The sequence below is a fragment of the Oncorhynchus tshawytscha genome, linkage group LG16 (genome assembly GCF_018296145.1).
Source record: "Oncorhynchus tshawytscha isolate Ot180627B linkage group LG16, Otsh_v2.0, whole genome shotgun sequence".
Classification (NCBI taxonomy): Eukaryota; Metazoa; Chordata; class Actinopteri; order Salmoniformes; family Salmonidae; genus Oncorhynchus; species Oncorhynchus tshawytscha.
Genome location: NC_056444.1, coordinates 25,351,908 through 25,376,204, shown reverse-complemented (window position 1 = coordinate 25,376,204; position 24,297 = coordinate 25,351,908). Strand labels below are relative to the sequence as shown.

Genomic DNA, 24,297 nt, shown 5'->3' with positions numbered 1-24,297 from the left:
TTTGATAGATTGTTTGGCATGTTGATAGGTGATATGTTCTCCTACTGACTAGGCTCTCTTAATCCAAGCAGAAGAACTAGGAAATAAACTTATCAATAGTATAAAAACATCTGGATCAAGTCTTTGTGGATTGTCACATTATTCACTCCTGATGGTTGTGTTGTTGTGAAGTATGACTACTAGTAAATACATTTTATACCAAGGATAGTGTCATGAAATGATCATTTTTAGGATGTATGTGTATCATACAGTACTGCATTATCAATACCCACACAGTATACATGAATGTTGTTCCATAATTACATGACTTCAATTGACAACAAATAGCTTGATTCAACAATAACCTGCTACATCATTTCTATTGACCGTGTAAAAAATACTTTTTTTTTTGGCACATTTTTCTGTCTGTTGAACACAGTGACACAGATCATCGAAATATGTTTTCTCAAGTGTGTGATTCTCAGTCAACATTCTTACATTGATTTCACATATAATACTATTTTCACATATATCATAATTCCTAAAAGTACATATCTAAAAATACATGGTACTTTGGCTGAACATAATTCCATGATGACTATTATAATTCTACAACAAGGAAATTGGCAATTTGCAGACAATACTCAGACAAGTCACAGAACCACATTGTGCCTTTTGCAGCACTGACCGAACCACAGATCCAAAGGCATATAGCATATAGGCTAATTATCCTTAATATATATATATTGTCTGGAACTAGGGGCTCATTAAATGCTGTTGGAAATGTTACAGTATGGCTGGTCATGGCATCGTGTCATCAAAGTGTCACTGAAGAGCAAAGACGTATGTCTGATCGATCATTGGCAGGGCAGTGGTAGCTAGCTAGAGGACTGGCAGAATATCGATAGCTAGATAGGCTATGCTGCAGTCTGGCCCAGTCTGGTTGTGTGGCCCAACCAACCCAGGACTCTGGCTTCACAGTCCAGTTTCACAATCCAATTTCTCCTCTGAGGATCAATAACGTTCATTCATTCATTGATCCATCCAGTCATATGTCTGCCTGTCTATCTACACATCCACCTATCATCCATACATCCATCCATCCAGCCAATCCATCCATCCATCCACGACTCCACCCATTCATTCACATGATAGTGACCCTCTCTGGTGAGACGTGTGCTGCTGCCCCAACAGGGTCCTGGCGCAACTGGCTGCTCTCAGCTCCCCGTTTGATCCTGTGGAGCCTCCGTCCCACACAGGGGATCAGCAGGAACACCTTCCCCAGGATGACACACACGGGCAGGGCCAGGGCCACCACGAAGTTAGGGGGTAGGTAGAAACGGTAAGCCTCCTCCTCAAAGGCCCGCTTCCAGCCGAACAGCAGAGCATGGAACGTAGCGATAAGCAGAGCGATGTAACCCAGTGTCGACTTGGGGAGATGGAGAGCGAGAGAAACACATGCATGCGTCAACAGTACATTATATCACAGCTTTTACATCTACAGTAAGAACATGATTACAAACATGAAGACTACTCAGAAAACAAACAAATGTTTTACCCAGAGGTTGACAGCTTGTTATTATTTCTTAGTATTATTAATCAGAGGCAATCCATAAGAATGTTCATCATCCTCGTCACCATCTTCATCCTCACCATCACCATCACCATTATTATCATCATCAAGAGTGTCTGAGTACCTGAATAAAGCTGAACTCCCTCCAGTTGAGGGCGCTGTTAACAGAAGGAATGGAGGTGACGGCCAGGAGAGAAAGGAGCCCGAGGCTCATGATACCAAAGGACAGGTACATCTCTACTCTCCACACCTCCTCCTCATTCCACGAGTTCTCCACATTAGCATGGACCTGCAGAGAGAACACAGACACACATACATTCAGTAAAACACATAATGTATGAATAGAAAACAAAGTCACACAAGCATAGTGTATTCACAAATAAACACTCACTTAACATGAAATAAACTCTCACAACCGCACGCACACGCACACACACACACACACCTGAGTAAAAATGACAAAGAAAATTAAATATCATCCCTTCAAAAATGCCGCTGCCTGATAGATCTAAATGAGGAGACCTAGTTTCGGCCTAAATTTGGCAGTGTTCATTCATTAACAAAAGCCTCTACAGTCCACTGGCTGTGTAAGTGTGTGTGTGTGTGTGTGTATGTGCCTAACGCAAGGTGAAATAAAGAAAAAACGCATGCGGCATATCAAGCAATTTAAATACAACTGCAGGAGCACCTCAGAGGCCATATGGGTGTAACAGGCCTGAACTAGAGGACAGGCTGACAGGGTGATGTGGCCTGGATTCACACACACACACACACACCACACATAAACACACAGCCAGAGGTGTGTTTGAGAAGCAAAACACACAGCGAGAGATGTGCTTGAGAGTGCAGCTGATTGTGTGGCCTGGATCGTCAGACACACACAGCTAGAAGGGTTTGTGTGTGCGTGAGAATGAAGGATGCTGGGAAGGGGGTTGCAGTAAGAGACAGATGAAGGTCAGAGGAGGACGTGAATGAATAAACTGAGATTAAACCCGTGAAGATGCAGATATGACACACTACGGTATGCCACACAGATCAGTAGATAAAATGTTGGATGTACAACCGTTACATATACTGGAAGATGTTGTTCACAATACCCAATTGGAATGAGAACATAGCTTATAGTTTCACTTATATGAACAAGAAGAAACACCATCAGAAAAGATGCATTGCAATTAGTTTGTGAAGAAGAAGATGTGTACTATATGGTAACCGAAGGATCTACAGTATGTGCATGCTGTTTGTCCCTCTGTGGTCTTCCCAGTGCAGCTGGCTGGCTGTCGTAAGTGTTGTTTATGGCCATGCCTCAGGAGCCACAGCACAAATAGATGAGTCACTCTGAGGCCAAACATCCAATCACTTCCATGTGGGTCACTCACAAGATTAGAATTATAGAGGAGAATAAAACTGCATAACGGTTACAGTTTTGCTGCTGATTCACGATTCCAAAGTGAACTTAAATCTGATAAAACATCTACAGACCTCAATTACATAAACAGCAGCATTTATGAAGGGTGTCTTTGACCTGACACAAACACTATTCTTCAGATATACTAAATGTTCTATCCATATACTGTCCATATTGTCTATACATCCCATTACATATACAGTACAAGTCAAAAGTGTGGACACACCTACTCATTCAAGGGTTTTTCTTTATTTTTTTTACTCTTGGCATTCTCTCAACCAGCTTCATGACGAATGCTTTTCCAACAGTCTTGAAGGAGTTCCCACATACAGTGCCTTGCAAAAGTATTCATCCACCTTGGCATTTTCATATTTTGTTGCATTGCAAAATGTAATTGAAATAGATTTTTATTTGGATTTCTTGTAATGGACATACACAAAATAGTCAAAATTGGTGAAGTGAAATTTTAAAAAATGACTTGTTTACATTTTTGTTTTTTAAATATAAAAAACGTAAAAGTGGTGAGAGTCCCTTTCTATGAAGCCCCTAAATAAGATCTGGTGCAACCAATTACCTTCAGAATGGGCAACCAATTACCTGAAGTGGTGCAAGCAATTACCTGAACAATGGGCAAAAATGTAATAGTTAGGCACGCTAAAGTCTTCAGTTTTGTTTTGTCTTATTTCTTGTTAATTTCACAATAAAATATATTTTGCATCTTCAAAGTGGAAGGCATGTTGTGTAAATCAAATGATACAAACCCTTAAAAATATATATTTTAATTCCAGGTTGTAAGGCAACCAAATTGGAAAAATGGCAAATGGGGTGAATACTTTCGCAAGCCACTGTCTGCTGAGCAGTTGTTGGCTGCTTTTTCTTCACTCTGCGGTCCAACTCATCCCACAACATCTTAATTGGGTTGAGGTCAGGTGATTGTGGAGGCCAGATCTTATGCAGCACTCCATCACTCTCCTTCGTGGTCAAATAGCCCTTACACAACCTGGAGGTGTGTTGGGTCGCTGTCCTGTTGAAAAACAAATGATAGTCCCACTAAGCGCAAACCAGATGGGATGGCGTATCGCTGCAGAATGCTGTGGTAGCCATAATGGTTAAGAGTGCCTTGAATTCAAAATAAATCACTGACAGTGTCACCAGCAAAGAACCCCCACACCATCAAAACTCCTCCTCCATGCTTCACCGTGGGAACCACACATGCGGAGATCATCCGTTCACCTACTCTGCATCTCACAAAGACACAGTGGTTGGATCCAAAAATCTCAAATGTGGACCAAAGGACAGATTTCCATCAGTCTAATGTCCATTGCTCGTGCTTCTTGGCCCAAGTCTCTTCTTCTTACGGGTGTCCTTTAGTAGTGGTTTCTTTGCAGCAATTCAACCATGATTCACACAGTCTCCTCTGAACAGTTGATGTTGAGGTTTGTCTGTTACTTGAACTCTGTGAAGCATTTATTTGGGATGCAATCTGAGGTGCAGTTAACTCTAATGAACTTACCCTCTGCAGCAGAGGTAACTCTGGGTCTTCCTTTACTGTGGCGGTCCTCATGAGAGACAGTTTCATCACAGCGCTTGATGGTTTTTGCGACTGCTCTTGAAGAAACTTTCAAAGTTCTTGACATTTTCCAGATTGACTGACGTTCATGTCTTAAAGTAATGATGGACTGTTGTTTCTCTTTGCTTATTTGAGCTGTTCTTGCCATAATATGGACTTGGTCTTTTACCAAATAGGCCTATCTTCTATATACAACCCTTACCTTGTCAAAACACAACTGATTGGCTGAAATGCATTAAGAAGGAAAGAAATTCCACAAATGAACTTTTAACGAGGCACACCTGTTAATTGAAATGCATTTTGTTTAACACTTTTTTGGTTACTACATGATTCCATATGTGTTATTTCATAGTTGTAATGTCTTCACTATTATTCTACAATGTAGAAAATAGTAAAAAAAATACAAATAAAGAAAAACCTTTGAATGAGTAGGTGTGTCCAAACATTTGACTGGCGCTGTTATATATACACACAGTATATATATTTATACTCTGGACTCAGACATTGCTCGTGCTAATATTTCCATATTTCTTAATTATATCATTTTACTTTTAGAGTTTATTGTTCGATATTACTGTACTGTTGTTGCTAGGAACACAAGCATTTTATGTGTATACGAACAATAAAATGTTAATTGATTTGACACACACACACCCTCCCTCTGTCCATCACCCACCTGTTGGTAGGCCATGTTGAGGAGCAGGTATCTCTCTGACCTCCTCATGGGGAGACAGAGGCTGTAGAGAACGTGGACACACCCCAGGAAGAAGCTCAGGAGCCCCAGCTGCTTCCTGCTCTGTAGCCAGCCCTCCAGCCAGTGAGGGAACCTCCTGTACTTAGTCCTATAGTACAGCTGGTGGACCGCGGCTAGCTGGCCCGCCAGGTAGACTAGAGCGAGTAGTGTTATGGCCACTGTGGGCAGAGTCCTATTCACCATCTCTATAGGGATCTTATAGAAGTCACTCTGCTTGCTCTTCACATACGGGTGGATGATGTCCCGGACAAAAGAATAGGCAAAGAAGAAGATGGAGAGAGACACAGTGGCTAGCACGGGGCCTTTCCAGTCAGGGAAAAGGCGCAGGGGCATGTTCTCAATCTCTCTGGAGGAGGAGAGGGCTCCCATGTCCACTGGGGTGAAGTTGAGCTGCCTGGTCAGCTCCATGATCTGCTGTCTGCCCTCTACAGAGTTACTGCAGATGTACACCTTGAGGAATGGGTAATCAAGCAATAATAAATCAAGGTAGTCAATCAGTCAGTCAATCTAATATGTATGACATGGTCAATGTGCATTGCATGTATTGTGAATGTGATGTTATGTGTACATTTTTTTCTAAACAACCTCACGGAAGGCTTACCTTGTCAATCATAGGCATGAAATAACAAATAATTAGCAGATATAATTATGTTAAAGGAAAACATGGTTGTGGTTGTTTCTACCCCTTGTGACTGAGACAAACACAATCTGATTCCCTGGTTCATAATATTGAACTTGTTTTTTCATTGTCCCAATTGTGTTAATTGAATTTACTGTGTGCATTTACTGTGTGTGTGTGTGTGTGTGTGACTAGAATGGTTTTATTTTAAGAAGGATGGCAGCGTAAAATGTTCTTCTCAGTTGGAGAGTCTCACTATAATCCTTGCATAATATTTGGAGGAATTAGTCTCCCTCCCAGGCAAGCACAGACCAGACTGTTAATGCTTTAACCAGCTCAGTAGCCTGCCTTACACTCCTTCTAGTGAGGATATCATAGGAATAAAGACGAGGGTGCAGTGACTTTACCCTGAGATGTGATATGTCATAATCATGTTTGATTTGTCCCCCGCATATGACATCACTCATGCCGTAGGGGGAGGGTATGTATTGAGGAGAATGTCAGTGTACCTCTTTGAAAGGTCAGCCAATCAGATTGTGTCAACAACAATGGTTTGTAACAACTGACATTGAACAACTGAGAATGATGTAGAGAGAGGTAGCTGCTGTTCAAAAGATCACAACAAACGAGTGTTTAGGACAATGGATGCTTAGAGACTATCAGCAGCCATTTGGCTGATCCTGTTGCAGAGTCTGATGCTGCCATTTAATTTCTCTGTAGACGGATGTTAGCCTAACTTGGTTCCAGATCTGTTTGTGCGGTCTTGCCAGTTCGGCACCACAGCGGTAAGAGATCTGGAACCATGCTAGACAGACAGGTCAACATCTATACTGCCTTGGCTGCCAACAATGTTATTTCAGCAGATTCAGCTCTGGGTCCAACTTTAACAGACTGAGTGGTTTGTTACCTGCAACAAGTCTGTACAAGGGGAGACGTTCTATTTATGTAAAAATACAAATTTAGTCCTAAGTCGCTCTGCGTGGTTTATGCAATACAATATTTATTTATTTATTTAGAAATGAATGACTAACTGTGCAATGAGTTAAAGAGTGGGACAGTGTTTGATCCTGAATTCATTCTGAATAAGTAACTGCTGAAATTAACCTTTGTGTATCCCAAATGGCACCCTTTTCCCTAAATACTTCACTACTTTTGAGCAGAGCCCTATGGGACACAGGGAGCCATTTGGGACACAGACCTCTTCTTCCATCTTACCTGCCTGCTGGCATCTTTGGGTCCAGACTGCATAGCCCAGGCAGATATGACATTAAAGCCCTTCACAACTGTAGAGTCTGGGAGCAGGGAGGCCAGGTACTCAGCGTTGGACTCAGGGTACTGGTTCACACGGCGGTTGTTGCTCACGTCCACCAGAACCTTAGAAGAAGAAGAATGGAAATGTGTCTTTTTGTTCACAACCCAATCCCCTGACACACACACACAAACACACACACCTTCCCTGCCAGCAGATGCTTGAGGTCCCAGAGAACAGAATAATGCTCCCTGCGGATAGCGAGGAAAACCACAGAAGCTTTACCCACAGCGTCTTCATGGTGGGTCACATCAACAACATGTGGGAAGAACTCAGCGGCCCGTTTGGGTTGGCGGCTCCCAACCACCACGTGGAAGCCACAGCGGAGCAGACGGATGGTCAGGCACTTGGAAAAGTCACCCGAGCCCAGGATGGCTACGACAGGCTTGGGGAGGGGGCCGTGGGGAGGAGGGTCCCTGGGGCCATTCTTCCTTACCCCGTTGGGGAGGAACAGGGAGGGGGTGGGAGGGTGGGCTGTGTCGGTGTAAGCCGGGCTGCTGCAGCCGCTGCCCAGCATGGAGATGGTGTCCATCCTTAGGCTCCAGACCTCTCCTGTCCTTTAGGAGGACGTCTCAGGTTCTAGGATGGTGGAATATGGTCCGTTAGTTATGTACAGTACTTGATTTGAGCATAGAGATTGATGGTGTCTGGCTATAACTTTACATTATAAGAATAAAAGTACACTGAATATTCACTGTGTAGTACATTGCCTCCAACTGTGTCAACTGCGGTTTGCTTGCTCTCTGACCAGAAGAGAGGAAGTACCCTTGGTAACATCTATCCACCCAGCTGCCTGGCTCCCTAGCCTATCAAGAAGGAATTCCTCCCTTTTACTCTGCAGGATGCAGCAACAGCTTGTTAGGCCAAGCACAGTCACAGTGGAGACATTCATTGCAGAGTGTTATTAGTTTGGGATGCTGATTGTTCCTTCTTTGGTGGTCTGGACATTTTAATACTGGAAACACATTATGATGATGCAAAGCTTGGGGACCTTAATTGGTTATATTAAATTATCAAACTGCCTGCAAATTGTAGATGCAATCAAATGAGATAAATCAGATTAGATAAATCAGGGTGGAATCTAATATATGTAGTTGATGTACTGTATGTCTAACCAGCCAAAAAAGATAATATGTTGTCTAATTCATATTAAAATTATATTAACCTACTAGACTACCAACTACAACATGTCATTAAATTAATGTAGTAGGCTAAAGGTTGCTTTCAGGTTATAAAAAAAAAGAATTCTCAAAATATGTCACCATATTTTGTAATCTTATCATATAGAGATCATACTATTTTAAATGATCTAACCTATGACATATTTTGTGAAATACAGTATAATCTACACATTCAACATTTTTGAACGGCACTAGCATGTCACAATATGTCCTTTGGTGACTTTGAAATATCTTCTCGTAAAATGTGCTATTTATTAACCTGTAGAACTATTACTACTAAACAATTTACAATATGCTAAAAAATCATTCACAGTAAACCATGTATTCCTAATGTTAGAAAAATAATCCCGCCAATCGAGGTTTAGACAACATGACTCATCTCATCCAGAATAGATTGCTGCTAGTGCAGAATAACCAGGCTCCACATCGCAGAGGAATTATTTAGCTTCAGACTCCACTATACAATGTAATACATCATTACGCTTTACAAATACAGCCTACTATAGCTCACAGGTGTATGCACATAGATTGTAGGCTGCGTGTCAAGCGTGTGCAAATTCGTGCGTTAATCGCAAGGTTACAGCCATACCTTTCATGGAGCTGGTAAGGACACCACTGCACGAACAACACACATCCAGCCAGCTGATCGCCACAGGTCTGTCTGTCGGACTCCCCTCCCTCTCTCTCCTAGGTGGATCTGGCTCTGGCTGTGACTGTGCTTCGGCTCAGCAGCGATGTCATGCATACAGACACGGAGCGGATTCCTGTCTTGCAGGCAGAGCACGTACCAGCGACGAGCATCACACCACGCACAAAGGGGAGGTAGCGCCACGCACTAATGCAACGCAGGTAGTCCTCAAAACGAGGTCTCCTTCAGTTAGGGACACAGGTCATATCCTTTTAGGATTTTCGTGTTGGAGTAGCATCATTCATTTGCAAAAGCTAAATCCCATGTGAGGTTGAATTTTGATGAAAGAAAAGGACCAGTTGAGCATCCTCAGATCAAACCGTTTCATACAAAAAAACAGGCCAAGTCCCAGTTAGAATAGGATAAAGTCATATTTGTCAACATTAGAAATGATAAAGAATACAGAAGTAATTATAAACAAAGTATGACTTGCATATGTATTCTCTCTCCAACATCTCCATCATGTTTATCCAGAGTCTGAGGATAAAGTGGAACGAGGAAGGGCACAGACCAAGAATTATAAACAAGAGTGTCACTGTACAGCTAGACACATTCATCTAAATCACCTCTTTGACTCTGGTACTCAGACAAAGAACTATAGTCATGTGTTTAAAAAAACAAAACAATTGTGAATGTCAAAAGTGAACTGTACTCACGAAAGGGCAAGCAGTTGAACTCTCATGTTCAAATCTTTATTTCAGACTTAAACTGAGGGTAGTTCCTCTACCTTCAACTGCATTTTGGGATATTTCAGCACTTTTCGCTGCTGTCTTGATACAACATATTCTAATGGATAATTCTAGCGTCAGAGAAAATACAGTTGACAACAAGCACAAAGTAAGCTTCAAAATCTTTCATACAAATTATCATGGGCCTACTTAAATCAGAATTATGATGATGCTCTCAATGGCTGCTTCCTAAACAGCACCCCTATTTCCTATATAGTGCACTACATTTAACATGGTCTACAGGGATTGTCTACAGCCATTGTCTAGTCTGACATTAAATAACATTACTATGCACTAACTACTTACTTATAGAATATATGTCTAAGAGGAGCAGGCTTTGGTTTCTCCATGTTTCCGTGACTGGGTGCAAACATGCCACAAGATGGTCATTCGTTTTACTTTTACCTTCAACTGATCTTCCTCAGTAGCCTTGTGAAACCAGTCTGATCTTGCAATATCTCAATTAAACAAAACATGAGCACAGCGGTCAGTCTGCTTAACCAGGCTATGTTCTCAGGACATCAATTCAATAAGCACACTGTGTGTAGACTACAGAGTATGTCACCTCAGATATCTGTATAATAAGCAGAAGAGTGGAACTGTGCAGTGGCCACTTTATGTTGCCCATCAACCAGCACCGATTCTCCTTGAGGTCCAGAGACCAAGCTTCCAGTCTTATCCTAAAATTGAAACAATTTATCAATCGTCACTGCTGCATCCCAGGTTGACGCGTCATCTTTCAGAGCGAGTCTTTTTCAGTCACTCCCCTTCCCCTTGGGGGGCGGGGACTCTCCCAGCCTCGACAAATCTGCCCCAGTCGCCGGTCCAGGCAAGGCAGCAGCAGCACAGCCTTGACCAATAGGACGGTGGCTGGGAGGAGCGAGGCCAGGATAAAGGATGGAGGGGTGTACCACACGTAGTGCTTAGGCTCCACCCACTTCCTCCAGCCATAGACCAGAGCATGGGCTGTACACAGGACCAGGGCAGCATATCCCAGACTCCTCTGTGGGACAGAAGGACCAGAAGATAGGTAAACAAAAAGGAGGCCTGTCAACAGCTACTAAGAAAAGACAGACGGACAGAGAGACAGACATTAGGAGAATTGGTAAACAAGGAGACAGTTCCACAGGTACTACCAAACAGACAGACTGACAGTGAAATTCAGGGTCATTGACACAGAGATAAATAGATACTGGAGAGGAAACCCTGACCACTTAAGTCATAGATAGACAGACGGGTGGATGGAAGGACAGACAGACAGATCATTATTTATTTTTCAGAGTCAAAAGATTCACCTGCATCCAGGTGAACTCTCTCCAGTTGAGGGCATCAGAAATGGAGGGAAGGGAGGAGATGGCTAATAAAGCCAGGAGACCCAAACCCATGATACCCAGGGAGACATAGATCTCCATACGCCACACGTCATCTGCTACCCATGAGTCCTCCTGATTCTGCTGGACCTGATGGAGAGATTACCATATTATAAATTAAAATGATGCAGAAAAATGTATCCATGCTTTTGGTCACTTCTATGTTAGACTACTGCAATGCTCTACTTTCCAGCAACCCGGATAAAGCACTAAATAAACTTCAGTTAGTGCTAAACACGGCTGCTAGAATCTTGATAAGAACCAAAAAATTTGATCACATTACTCCAGTGCTAGCCTCTCTACACTGGCTTCCTGTTAAGGTTAGGGCTGATTTCAAGGTTTTACTGCTAACCTACAAAGCATTACATGGGCTTGCTCCTACCCATCTTTTTGATTTGGTCCTGCCGTACATACCTACACGTACGCTACGGTCACAAGACGCAGGCCTCCTTAATGTCCCTAGAATTTCTAAGCAAACTGCTGGAGGCAGGGCTTTCTCCTATAGAGCTCCATTTTTATGGAATGGTCTGCCTATCCATGTGAGAGACGTCGACTTGGTCTCAATCTTTAAGTCTTTATTGAAGACTCATCTCTTCAGTAGGTCCTATGATTGAGTGTAGTCTGTCCCAGGAGTGTGAAGGTGAACGGAAAGGCACTGGAGCAACGAACCACCCTCGCTGTCTCTGCCTGGCCGGTTCCCCTCTCTCCACTGGGATTCTCTGCCTCAAATCCTATTACAGGGGCTGAGTCACTGGCTTACTGGTGCTCATCCATGCCATCCCTAGGAGGGGTGCATCACTTGATTGGGTTGAGTCACTGACGTGATCTTCCTGTCCGGGTAGGCAAAGTGGGTGGGGTTATATCCTGCCTGTTTGGCCCTGTCCGGGTGTATCGTCAGACGGGGCCCCAGTGTCTCCCGACCCCTCCGGTCTCAGCCTCCAGTATTTATGCTGCAATAGTTTGTGTCGGGGGGGCTAGGGTCAGTCTGTTATATCTGGAGTATTTCTCCTGTCTTATCCGGTGTCCTGTGTGAATTTAAGTGTGCTCTCTAATTCTCTCTCCTTTTCTTGCTTTCTCTCTCTCGGAGGACCATGCCTCAGGACTACCTGGCCTGATGACTCCTTGCTGTCCCCAGTCCACCTGGCCGTGCTGCTGCTCCAGTTTCAACTGTTCTGCCTGCGACTATGGAACCCTAACCTGTTCACCAGATGTGCTACCTGTCCCAGACCTGCTGTTTTCAACTCTCTAGAGACAGCAGGAGCGGTAGAGATACTCTGAATGATCGGCTATGAAAAGCTAACTGACATTTACTCCTGAGGTGCTGACCTGTTGCACCCTCTACAACTACTGTGATTATTATTATTTGACCCTGCTGGTCATCTATGACCATTGAACATCTTGGCCATGTTCTGTTATAATCTCCACCTGGCACAGCCAGAAGAGGACTGGCCACCCCTCATAGCCTGGTTCCTCTCTAGGTTTCTTCCTAGGTTTTGGCCTTTCTAGGGAGTTTTTCCTAGCCCCCGTGCTTCTTCACCTGCATTGCTTGCAGTTTGGGGTTTTAGGCTGGGTTTCTGTACAGCACTTTGTGACATCAGCTGATTTAAGACAGGCTTTATAAATACATTTGATTGATTCATATAATTGTGATTGTCTAAGGTTGCAAAATTCCAGTAACTTTCCCAAAAATTCCCCCCAAAAAAACACAAAAAAAACATTGTTGGAAGGTTCCCGTAATCTTGGATATATACACGGTGTACCAGTACCGGGTCAATGTGCAGGGTTACCAGGTTATTGAGGTAGATAATATAAATATAGGTAGGGGTAAAGTGACTAGGCACCAGGATAGATAATAAACAGTATCAGCAGCGTATATGATGAGTTAAAAGAGTGCAAAAAGGGTCAAAATACAGATGGTCTGGGTAGCTACGGTGGCTTGCAAAAGTATTCACCCCCTTGGCATTTTTCCTATTTTGTTGCCTTACAACCTGGAATTAACATGGATTTTTTTTTTGGGGGGGGTTGTACCATTTGATTTACACAACATGCCTACCACTTTGAAAATCTAAATATTTTTTGTGAAACAAGAAATAAGACCAAAAAACAGAACTTGAGTGTGCATAACTATTAACCCCCCAAAGTCAATACTTTGTAGAGCCACCTTTTGCAGAATTTACAGCTGCAAGTCTCTTGCGGTATGTCTCTATAAACTTGGCACATCTAGCCACTGGGATTTTTGCCCATTCTTCAAGGCAAAACTGCTTCAGCTCCTTCAAGTTGGATGAGTTCCACTGGTGTACAGCAGTCTTTACGTAATACCACAGATACTCAAGTGGATTTACTAGGTCATTCCAAGAAATTTAAATGTTTCCCCTTAAACCACTCAAGTGTTGCTTTAGCAGTATGCTTAGGGTCATTGTCCTGAAGGAAGGTGAACCTCCATACCAGTCTCAAATCTATGGAAAACTGAAACAGGTATCCCTCAAGAATTTCCCTGTATTTAGCGCCATCTATCATTCCTTAAATTCTGACCAGTTTCCCAGTCCCTGCCGATGAAAAACATCCCCACAGCATGATGCTGCCACCACCATGCTTCACTGTGGAGATGGCGTTCTCGGGGTGATGAGAGGTGTTGGGTTTGTGCCAGACATAGCGTTTTCCTTGATGGTCAAAAAGCTACATTTTAGTCACATCTGACCAGTACCTTCTTCCATATGTTTGGGGAGTCTCCCAAATGCCTTTTGGTTAACACCAAACGTGTTTGCTTATGGCTTTTTTTCTGGCCACTCTTCCGTAAAGCCCAGCTCTGTGGAGTGTACGGCTTAAAGTGGTCCTATGGACAGATACTCCAATCTCCAATGTGGAGCTTTGCAGCTCCTTCAGGGTTATCTTTGGTCTCTTTGTTGCCTCTCTGATTAATGCCCTCCTTGCCTGATCCTTGCGTTTTGGTGGGAGGCCCTCTCTTGGCAGGTTTGTTGTGGTGCCATATTCTTTACATGTTTTAATAATGGATTTAATGGTGCTCCATGGGATGTTCAAAGTTTCTGATATTTTTTTGTAACCCAACCCTGATCTGTACTTCTCCACAACTTTGTCCCTGACCTGTTTGGAGAGCTCCTTGGTCTTCATCGTGCCGCTTGCTTGGTGGTGCACCTTTCTCAGTGGTGTTGCAGACTCTGGGGCCTTTCAGAACAGGTTTATATACTGAGATCATGTGACAGATCATGTGACACTTGGATTGCACACAGGTGGACTTTGTTTAACTAATTGTGTGACTTTTGAAGGTAATTGGTTGCACCAGATCTTATTTAGGGGCTTCATAGCAAAAGGGGTGAATACATATGCATGCACTCATTTTCCATTTGAAACAAGATTTTTTTTTTTTCCGTTTCACTTCACCAATTTGGACTATTTTGTGTATGTCCAATACATGAAATCCAAATAAAAATAAATTACAGGTTGTAAATGCAACAAAATAGGAAAAACGCCAAGGGGCATGATTTATTTTGCAAGGTACTGTATTTCATTAACTATTTGGAAGTTTTATGGCTTGGTGGTAGAAGCTGTTCAGAGTCCTGTTGGTTCCAGACTCGGTGCATTGGTACCTCTTGCCGTGTGGTAGCAGAGAGAACAGTCTATGTCTTGGGTGGCTTGAATCTATTCCAATTTTTAGGGCCTTCCTCCGACACTGTATAGAGGTCCTGGATGGCAGGGAACTCAGCTGACCACCCCTCAGAGCCTGGTTCCTCTTAAGGTTTCTTCCAAGGTTCCTGCCTTTCTAGGGAGTTTTTCCCAGCCATCATGCTTCTACATCTGCATTGCTTGCTCTTTAGGATTTTAGGCTGGGTATCAGTATAAGCACTTTGTGACAACTGTTAATGTAAAAAGGGCATCATAAAATACTTTTGATTGATAAATATGGCATATATTTCAGTCAAATAAGCATTTCACATGCACATACAGTGGGGCAAAAAAGTATTTAGTCAGCCACCAATTGTGCAAGTTCTCCCACTTAAAAAGATGAGGCCTGTAATTTTCATCATAGGTACACTTCAACTATGACAGACAAAATGAGAAGAAAAAAAATCCAGAAAATCACATTGTAGGATTTTTAATGAATTTCTTTGGAAATTATGGTGGAAAATAAGTATTTGGTCACCTACAAACAAGATTTCTGGCTCTCACAGACCTGTAACTTCTTCTTTAAGAGGCTCCTCTGTCCTCCACTCGTTACCTGTATTAATGGCACAAGTTTGAACTTGTTATCAGTATAACTTGTTATCAGTATGTCCACAACCTCAAACAGTCACACTCCATACTCCACTATGGTCAAGACCAAAGAGCTGTCAAAGGACACCAGAAACAAAAATGTAGACCTGCACCAGGCTGGGAAGACTGAATCTGCAATAGGTAAGCAGCTTGGTTTGAAGAAATCAACTGTGGGAGCAATTATTAGGAAATGGGAGACATACAAGACAACTGATAATCTCCCTCGATCTGGGGCTCCACGCAAGATCTCACCCCGTGGGGTCAAATTGATCACAAGAACGATGAGCAAAAATCCCAGAACCACACAGGGGGGACCTAGTGAATGACCTGCAGAGAGCTGGGACCAAAGTAACAAAGCCTACCATCAGCAAGGGCATTGAAGATGAAACGTGGCTGGGTCTTTCAGCATGACAATGAATCCAAACACACCGCCCGGGCAACGAAGGAGTGGCTTCGTAAGAAGCATTTCAAGGTCCTGGAGTGGCCTAGCCAGTGTCCAGATCTCAACCCCATAGAAAATCTTTGGAGGGAGTTGAAAGTCCGTGTTGCCCAGCAACAGCCCCAAAACATCACTGCTCTAGAGGAGATCTGCATGGAGGAATGGGCCAAAATACCAGCAACAGTGTGAAAACCTTGTGAAGACTTATAGAAAACGGTTGACCTCTGTTATTGCCAACAAAGGGTATATAACAAAGTATTGAGATAAACTTTTGTTATTGACCAAATACTTATTTTCCACCTTAATTTGCAAATAAATTCATTAAAAATCCTACAATGTGATTTTCTGGATTTTTTGACATGTACCTATGATGAAAATGACAGGCCTCTCATCTTTTTAAGTGGGAGAACTTGCACAATTGGTGGCTGACTAAATACTTTTTGGCCCACTGTATCAAAGTCACATCTGACAACTATGCCTGATTGTGAACAGGCACATTGGGATGGGCAACAGAGTCAATATAAAGTTGGCTTTCAATAATAGCTGTTCTTCATATTCACATTAGATTCCACACTGAGAAAAGTACACAACGATCAGGTTGTTCTGTTTATTCTGGCCAGCATACAGCACATACCAAAACTCCCACACCTCAATACCAACAGAAACCTGGCACCGTAATTTGTCATGTAAGAATTGGTTTACCCTGTCATGAAATGTTATACCAATATACAACCCTCTCTCTATTTCCCACTCTCTCTATTGCACCTGCTCTCTTGACCTCTGAAGGCTTGGCTATGAAAAGCCCACTAACATTTACTCCTGAGGTGCTGACCTGTTGCACCCTCTATAACCGCTGTGATTATTATTTGACCCTGCTGGTCATTATGAATGTTTGAACATCTTGAGGAATGATCTGGCCTAAATGGTCACGTACCCTTATAATCTCCACCCAGCACAGCCAGAAGAGGACTGGCCAACCCCTTGGAGCCTGGTCCCTCTCTAGGTTTCTGCTTTAGGTTCCTGCCTTTCGGTTGGGTGAAATGCGGAAGACACATTTCAGTTGAATATATTCAGTAGGGGGATACCTAGTCAGTTGTCCTTTCTCTTTCCAGGTAGTTTTTCCCCAGCCACTGTGATTCTACATCTGCCCTGTTTGCTCTTTGGGGTTTTAGGCTGGGTTTCTGTATAAGCACTTTGTGACAATTGTTGATGTAAAAAGGAATTTATTAAATTCATTTGATTGAGTTTGATTGAATATATGCCATACTGCTGAAATAAGCAACCATCTGTTCATCGTAGTATAAAACGCATATCAAGTTATACAAAAAAAAAATCAATTTTTGATACAAGCCTGGTCTAGCCAGTAGCCATCTACCTGTTGGTAAGCCCAGTTGAGCAGCTTGTATCTGTAGGAGCGTCTCATAGGGTAACAGAGGCTGTAGATAGCATGGAGTGCTGCTAGGAAGAAAGCTAGCAGGCCCAGCTGTTTCCTCATAGACATCCACCTCTCCAACCAGCCTGGGAAACTGCTGTACTTGGTACCTGACAGAGGGATGTGTGTGTGTGAGAGAGAGAGGGGGGGGGATTAGTAGTGCTTCCCAACACATTTTTAAAATGGCTGACAAACTGTCAGGCTACAAAAGGCTTACAGTTGTCTGGGAAAGTTGTTTTTACATGGTGGATCTACATCTCGTCTGCCTGGGAGAAGAACCTCAAGATAATGTGTGTCATCATGTCAAAACCAACACCCTAGCTCTGGTTTGACACTACCTTGCCACATCCTGGCTGTGTGGCTCTCACTGGAACCCGAATATAGACTAACTTCAGTACTTTTCATATGATCCATCAACCTTTGTTGTAGAGAAACCGATGCCCCCAAAAAATCCCATGTGTTATCCTATCTATGAAGCTTATTCCATTATGGCTGGCTGCATATTTTCAACCCCCTATAATTGCATTGCACTGAGGAAACCTCAACCTATATTTATACACTGCAAGGCTCCAATTACCCTTACGAATAGTGACTAGAGAGAGAGAGAGAGAGAGAGAGATGAAGAGGGGGAGGGGAGATTGAGGGGAAGGGTCAGACAAGGATTGGGGGGTGGGGTAGTAAGGTCAAACGGGATTTTTTTTTGACTAGGGTGTTGGTGTTGACCCAATGATACACAATATGTTGAGGTTCTTCTGCCAGGCAGACAAGAGTAGACCTTCCTGCAGGGGAAGATAACCTTGGGCTAATTCATAACAACTATAAATAGGATTTCATTTATTCTCTAAACTTAAATAAATCCACTCTGACTGCGCTCATGCAAACTGTGTGTCTCACTGCACTGATTTCATGTCAGTGTGTATTTGTGGGAGTACGTGTATGACTTTGCACTCCAATGACTTTCAAATCCAATTTGTGGTAGTAGGCCTAATCGAGCATTTCCATTGACAATTCACTTTCCAAATGTTCAGTTTCCAACTATGCAGGCCAGCACCAGTGTCTCATGGCTCTGGCAGACCTGCTCTAACTTCTGTGACATCTCGTGTGGCTCAGCTGGTAGGGCATGGCAATTGCAATGCCAGGGTTGTGAGTTCAATTCCCGTTGGGGACCAGTACAAACAAAATATTAAAATGTGTCCACTCATTACTGCATGTTGCTCTGGATAAGAGTGTCTAGAAAATGTAAACACTTGTTTGGATTTTAATATTATTTGTGTATCGTGTTTGAATTTGTTTTTTTGTCTAGTTATTACTATACTGTTGGAGCTAGAAACAAAAGTACTTTGCTGCACCTGTGATACCATCTTCAAATGTGTTCGCCACGAATAAACTTTGATTCGAACTGTTCATATGTCATTTACATAACAATTGCCAAGTGTGAACTTTAACACCTTCTCACAAAGCAACAGTCTTGAATGATGCAGAGGTTGTTGATTCTGCTTGCCATAGGTCTTTAATGGCTCACTCCTGATATAATAAGACTAGAGGTAACATTAACATAAAACACTGGCAGCCCAGTTGTGTGGGGGGAAAGGTATCAGCATGCTTTGGTTGGCGGCTAGCCGAACTGAACGAGTATGCTCGCGTACTCCTTTAAAAAGACCTTCGCTTGAAAAACGAGAAAAAAGCAGCAATAGTTTGTCCATTTTGAGACACCGTAGCCAGACTATTCCTCAAAAGACTGAGAAGGAATCTAAGATAACTAAAAAAATCTGTCATTAATATTGATGTTTTTGCAGAGGAGATGTTAGTCGGGTAATTTTAAATCTAACTAAGATGTTTGGTGCATTATTTCACAACAAAAAAAATGTTAATGACAACTAAGACTCTATTGAAGAATCTCTACTCTTGACCAATCATCGATGAAGGGGCATAGACTTCGGCTTGCCTCCAGAAAACAGGTTGTGTGCCAGAACAGCCCAAAACGAACAAAAACGTCACAAAATGTCATCATAATACATGCACAAACTCTTCCGAACTGTTTCGGCTGGGAAGCATGCAGACGCCTTAAGTCTCAAAGGAAAAACACCACGTGTAGCACATAGCAATGGGCAAATTGAAGTTTAGGACTTTGAGCATACTTAGGTGTATATGTATGTGCTTGCCTGCATGTTTGTGTGTGTGCCCATGCCTGCGAGTGTGTGTGTGTGTGTGTGTTTGTCCCTGCCTCCATACAAAGAGTATGTGTATGCGTGTGTAGCCTACCTCTGTGCAGCTGTAGCAGGGCAGCCAGTAACCCAGGCAGATAGACCAGAGCAAGCAGAGATATGGCCGTCCATGGCAGGGTCTTATTCATCACCAGTATAGGGATCTTATAGAAGTCACTCCTGCTCTGAGATACAAAGGGCTGCAGCACATCCCTTGTAAAAGTGTACAGGAAGGTCAGCGCCATCAAGATGGCCATCAGTTTGAGGGGTAGGTGCCACTGGGGGAAGAGGGGCATCTCTTCTAAACAGACGCTGGAGGGAAACTCAAACTCCTCCAGGGCGAAGGAGACCAACAGAGGGCGATGTTCAGGATGTTTAGCCCCGTTCAACAACAGAGCCTCCTGGTCCTCTGATTCCTTCGGGAGGAGAGGAGAGGCAACGTCACGTTCGAGTGATGCGCACGCATTCCCCGACCAAAAATCTCTGTAGAACAATAGCTAACGCTAAAGTCGGAACCTTGACAAACTTAACAGTGAGTGAGTGATGACCATGAAAACAACCAAAGCTATGTTCAACATGTATTTTATTCTTCTGGCTTGATCTAGCTCTATTTGTGTTATTTTACCTTGCTTCGCTGGTTTGCTATGTAATCAATCCTCTGATGACATCTGCAATATTGTAGACAATAACCATTTGATTACGTATTTTTTAACTGTCATGAGCTGCATTTGAAGTTGCATGTGATCGTATCCACTGCTAGGGAAACAAAGAGCTTTGTGATTCTGGGAAATGGTCCGGGAAATGTGTCTATAAGCTTCCTCTTCTAAAGCACAGTAATACAACAGCAATGTATGGCCGAGATACAACTAACTGACTATATAGTTGGTTTTCTGTGGTGGTAGCTTAAATGCAAACAAACAGTTCCCATTCCCATAATAACAGCAACAGGGTAAGCAGGACAACTTTTAATGAAACAAGTGCCCCTATTTCCCTCGGGAAATGCTTTTCCTACTCACCAGAGTTTAGCCTGATTCACTGACATGGGCAATGGGTGTGTTTTACCTTGTGTACCAGGTGTGGTTTGTCCACTGGGTCCGTTATAGCTAGCTCATGCCATGTGTCTTGGTCCTCCACCACAGTGTTCTGTGAATCCACTTGTCTTTCCTCCATCATTTCAGAGACTGGGCAGACAAGAACAGAGACATCACCATAGATTAAGGCATTTCAACATCCTGGGATTACACGTCTGGAAACACCCTAGGTAGTTCCTCTTAATTGTAGTGCAGTTTGGCTAGTACTCCTATAGAGTTGACTATGTGGTCTTACTGATCAATAGAACATGATTAAAAACAAGTGAGTGGGAATAAGTGAGAAGAGGCATGGGTCTGAAGCCAAAAAAGTCAGGAAATTCACACGTGCATCACAATGCTCTACCAAGGTTTTCCAGCACCTAGCTTTGACCTACAAAAGTAGCTATGTTGGTACTGTACTTCAAACTATTGGTAGGCAGGTTGCTTATGATTCAATCCTCCTCAAACAGCTTATTTCATACTCTTAGAGGTGCTTCCACAATAGTGTGAGTTGTACCGCATGTGGTGCATTTCCTTAAACCTTTATTTTATCCAAAAAAAAGCATAACATCATTTTTTTGGTCAGTAGGCACCCAACATAAACACAGGTGGTGGGGTGTTGGACACAGTAGCTCAGATTGATAGAGACAGTCTGCATTTCTGATTTCTGTAACTGTTAACTTATCTGTGTAATATTGACATGGTCCTGTTTTTGCTTTGCTGATCAATGGACAGTGCATTACCTCTGTCAAAATAATGTGTAGCTTAAAGTTGTGTTTACACTTGTTAGTTTAGTTTTGGGTTCAACCATTTACTATATGCAGTTCAACATATCTAATTTACTGTTTCGTATTAACAAAGCTATTTGTTTTCTTGGCTACGGTTTGTGTTGTGGTCTTGGATGTTCTTAGTCAAGGAAATATAGCAGCTAACTGCAGTGTTTGTCCCGTCTGAAATCTGGCTACCTCGTCTTAACGTTACTGTAGTTTGGCCTGTGCAATGCAAATGAACGTGATCAGCGTGGCAGTTTCCCAAAATTGGATGGTTTTAAACTTAACTAGTTAGTTAACATTAGTTATGTTTTGTGTAAGAAAGTATAATATATTGTGGCGCATGAACTGGCCATACACGTTAACTAACGTTACAAATCTACGCTGGCTAAGGTTACTTAGCTAGCTAAAGTTCATTGGATATCATAGCAGCCAAGGACGTTCGCTAGTTTTTGTGCTCCGATTATACGCAAGTGTCTACATCAGCAGTTTACACATGATGACTTCAGCCGTATGCGAGAAAAACCTTACTTGGCAAAATATAGATAGCTAGCTTTCCTCGCTTGTTGGTTAGCGAACTAGCCAACATTAGCGCCCATCTGATTGGTATAACGTTAGCTAGCTAGAAAAACAAAATCACATCCATTGGCTAGGCTGATTTTGTCAATCCGGTATTTATTTATTTTAAATCGCATGGCCACTTTATGGACGCTATAGTCTAGTTTTAATCTGACCTCTAGAATTTGAGCTAGGTAGGCGCAAGAAATACTCTTAAAACTCAATTGTTAAAGACCCTATTACAAATCTAGCATGTGGTTCTCGGTAAATGACGATGGGCGTGGAGTGTGTTGTGGACCTCCAATCAAGTTGCTTTGCAAATTTTCATCGAGACTGGTGTCATTGGCTTAGATATGATACGGATATTTCAATTTAACACCGAGCTTCAACCAATGCCTATAATAGACGCAACTATCGTGAATATCATGGGTTGTATGTTGTCACATTATTGTTTTGAACCGATTGATGAGCATTCTACTCAATGCATCGTCAATGAGTGCGCTTACAAAAAAATATTGCCGTTTTGAAACTGCAGTAAAAGTTCCGTAATTGCAGTCGGCTGTGGTATTTTGGATGCAGTAATGACAGAACAACTGCAATGTACTGCAGTTGAACTAAAGTTATACTGCACTCTAACTGCAGTTTACACTGCAAAATTACTGCAGTAAAAAATGTTATTTTGGATGCAGTATTTGCAGTGACTTCAGTTATACTCCACTCTTTACAGTTGCGTGGAAATACAATGGCATTCACATGGAGGCAAATAATTTGTTGAAAAACCTTCTGTCATCATTTTGATGTCACCAAATTGACCGTATATGCAGTATTGACAAACTTTGCTAGCTAATGACAACGTTGCCATCTGTCTCAAGTCAATTTGACGACATGATAATGCTGACGAAGTGGTTTCCTACTAAATATTTGACTAATGTTGAAATATCATCGTATTTCCAGGAATTATAGAGTAATTTAGACAAAACAGTAGTTACCTTCACCCAGAATGACTGACTGGGTTTGTAACCTCTTTAGGCCACCACTATAGCACCACCGATAGAGGGCGGCTTGGAGAACGTTCATAATAATGTAACGACGCGTGACGGACGTGAAATCTGTGAATAATTAGCCCGCTCCAATCAGACTCTCCTGGGTTTAATTCACAAGATGGAATGTGAAGAACTCGAGATCTGAGAGCAGAATCCACATGATTTTCATTCCCACGGCATTAAACCGAAACCATTAATACCCGAGGGAAAAAAACGACTGGCAAAAGGCAACACAATAACATAATTGTGACAGAAATAGATTAGGAAGAAAAACATTATTACATTTGTAGCCTAGTATAGTGCAGTGTAGCCTACTAAAGTATGAAGCCAATATGGAAATGTGATACCTGTATAAAATGTTTTATTGGTTTACTTGAAGATTTCGTTGTAACTTTTTTTTAAAAGTGTCTATAAAATCCTTACCAGAGAACATATGCGCAAATAGCATTAGTAAAAGCAAACAATGGCATAAATGTGGACAATCTGTCAACCTACTGTATGTGTGTTATGTCAGTGACTTACTGGAAGTTTAGGTCATCTACAAATATTTATCCTGCTGATGGACGGGTCCAAAGGGATGAAAGTTGTGGGGGAAAACGGAAGCTGCGTGGAGGACACGGGGATAATTTACATTATGAAGAGAAGTGTCCAGTCCTCGACGAGCTCGCGGCTCGGGCTACATCTATTTAAAAGCTCCACAACCTACGTGTCTTCAAAATGACGCGGACGTGGGGCACTGAGCGTTCTATAGTGAAAGGACCGCGGCAAGGAGGGGGTCTGGCAAATTCTGTCCACGGATTGGAAGTTGGATTTGGAAGGGGCGTGATATATTACACACCTCTGGGCAAGGATAGGTAAGTACGCCCGTGAGGCGGAGTGAATACGACATTTCGGGGCGGGTCTAGGATACAATTCACAGCCACACATTTTGAATGGTGTGTTTACAATTTCTGTAATATTTAGTTCCTTCTAGAAGACATGGGCAAACATGAACAACGAACACATACAGACACCTCTAGGAATAAAACAAGTTATATTATATTCTAAAGACTGAGTTAACCAATACAGAAAATAGATTTTATTTGCACCAAAAAAGCTTTCAACAACCACACTGTATCATGAATGTCCTATTCATCCTCTTACAACAACTTGAATAACTTTTTTCCTCTCCTTTTTGGAGAGTCTCCAATTCATTATTGAACCCTGAACATGCACTTGCCTGGAATGTATGGCTGTAATGTATGTTCATTGATGAAGCAGTTTACAAGTTCACAGTGGGTGCTTTCATTTCAATGACCCATAGATGTCTCTCTAGTCTTGCCCTCTGTAGAAT

General features: G+C 42.4%; 2 protein-coding genes across 4 annotated transcripts; both read right to left on the bottom strand.

The window, feature by feature from the left end:
- Positions 1 to 370: 370 nt before the first annotated feature.
- On the bottom strand, positions 371 to 9,652 carry steap2 (STEAP family member 2, metalloreductase). The gene is made up of 6 exons (XM_024376501.2): positions 8,983 to 9,652; positions 7,355 to 7,791; positions 7,119 to 7,277; positions 5,207 to 5,734; positions 1,677 to 1,841; positions 371 to 1,408 (listed from the first exon to the last, which is right to left on the bottom strand). The coding sequence occupies exons 2-6, from the start codon at positions 7,742 to 7,744 to the stop codon at positions 1,124 to 1,126; spliced, it is 1,527 nt and encodes a 508-aa protein (XP_024232269.2). The 5' UTR covers positions 7,745 to 7,791; positions 8,983 to 9,652; the 3' UTR covers positions 371 to 1,123.
- Positions 9,653 to 9,751: 99 nt separating this feature from the next.
- On the bottom strand, positions 9,752 to 23,701 carry LOC112215562 (STEAP family member 1B). Of its 3 annotated transcripts, none has more exons than XM_024374688.2 (6): positions 23,487 to 23,701; positions 20,586 to 20,704; positions 19,582 to 19,939; positions 17,263 to 17,429; positions 11,105 to 11,269; positions 9,752 to 10,812 (listed from the first exon to the last, which is right to left on the bottom strand). In XM_024374688.2, the coding sequence occupies exons 2-6, from the start codon at positions 20,694 to 20,696 to the stop codon at positions 10,549 to 10,551; spliced, it is 1,065 nt and encodes a 354-aa protein (XP_024230456.1). In that variant the 5' UTR covers positions 20,697 to 20,704; positions 23,487 to 23,701; the 3' UTR covers positions 9,752 to 10,548. The 3 variants fall into 3 exon arrangements, with proteins under 3 accessions (XP_024230456.1, XP_024230454.1, XP_024230455.1); XM_024374686.2 differs by lacking the exon at positions 23,487 to 23,701 and adding an exon at positions 22,911 to 23,014; XM_024374687.2 differs by lacking the exon at positions 23,487 to 23,701 and adding an exon at positions 21,895 to 22,135.
- Between the last annotated feature and the right edge of the window lie 596 nt (positions 23,702 to 24,297).

What these genes read in the sequence shown, in the direction of transcription:
- steap2 (XM_024376501.2), bottom strand. Translation starts at nt 7,744, where the DNA reads ATGGACACCATCTCCATGCTGGGCAGCGGCTGCAGCAGCCCGGCTTAC. An exon ending in TCAACATGGCCTACCAACAG is followed by an intron (nt 1,842 to 5,206) that starts GTGGGTGATGGA and finishes TTCTCTCTGCAG; the next exon opens with GTCCATGCTAATGTGGAGAA. An exon ending in GGGAGTTCAGCTTTATTCAG is followed by an intron (nt 1,409 to 1,676) that starts GTACTCAGACAC and finishes CATCTCCCCAAG; the next exon opens with TCGACACTGGGTTACATCGC.
- LOC112215562 (XM_024374686.2), bottom strand. Translation starts at nt 22,998, where the DNA reads ATGAACGTTCTCCAAGCCGCCCTCTATCGGTGGTGCTATAGTGGTGGC. An exon ending in GTCAGTCATTCTGGGTGAAG is followed by an intron (nt 20,705 to 22,910) that starts GTAACTACTGTT and finishes TTGTCTGCCCAG; the next exon opens with TCTCTGAAATGATGGAGGAA. An exon ending in AACCACACCTGGTACACAAG is followed by an intron (nt 19,940 to 20,585) that starts GTAAAACACACC and finishes CTCCTCCCGAAG; the next exon opens with GAATCAGAGGACCAGGAGGC.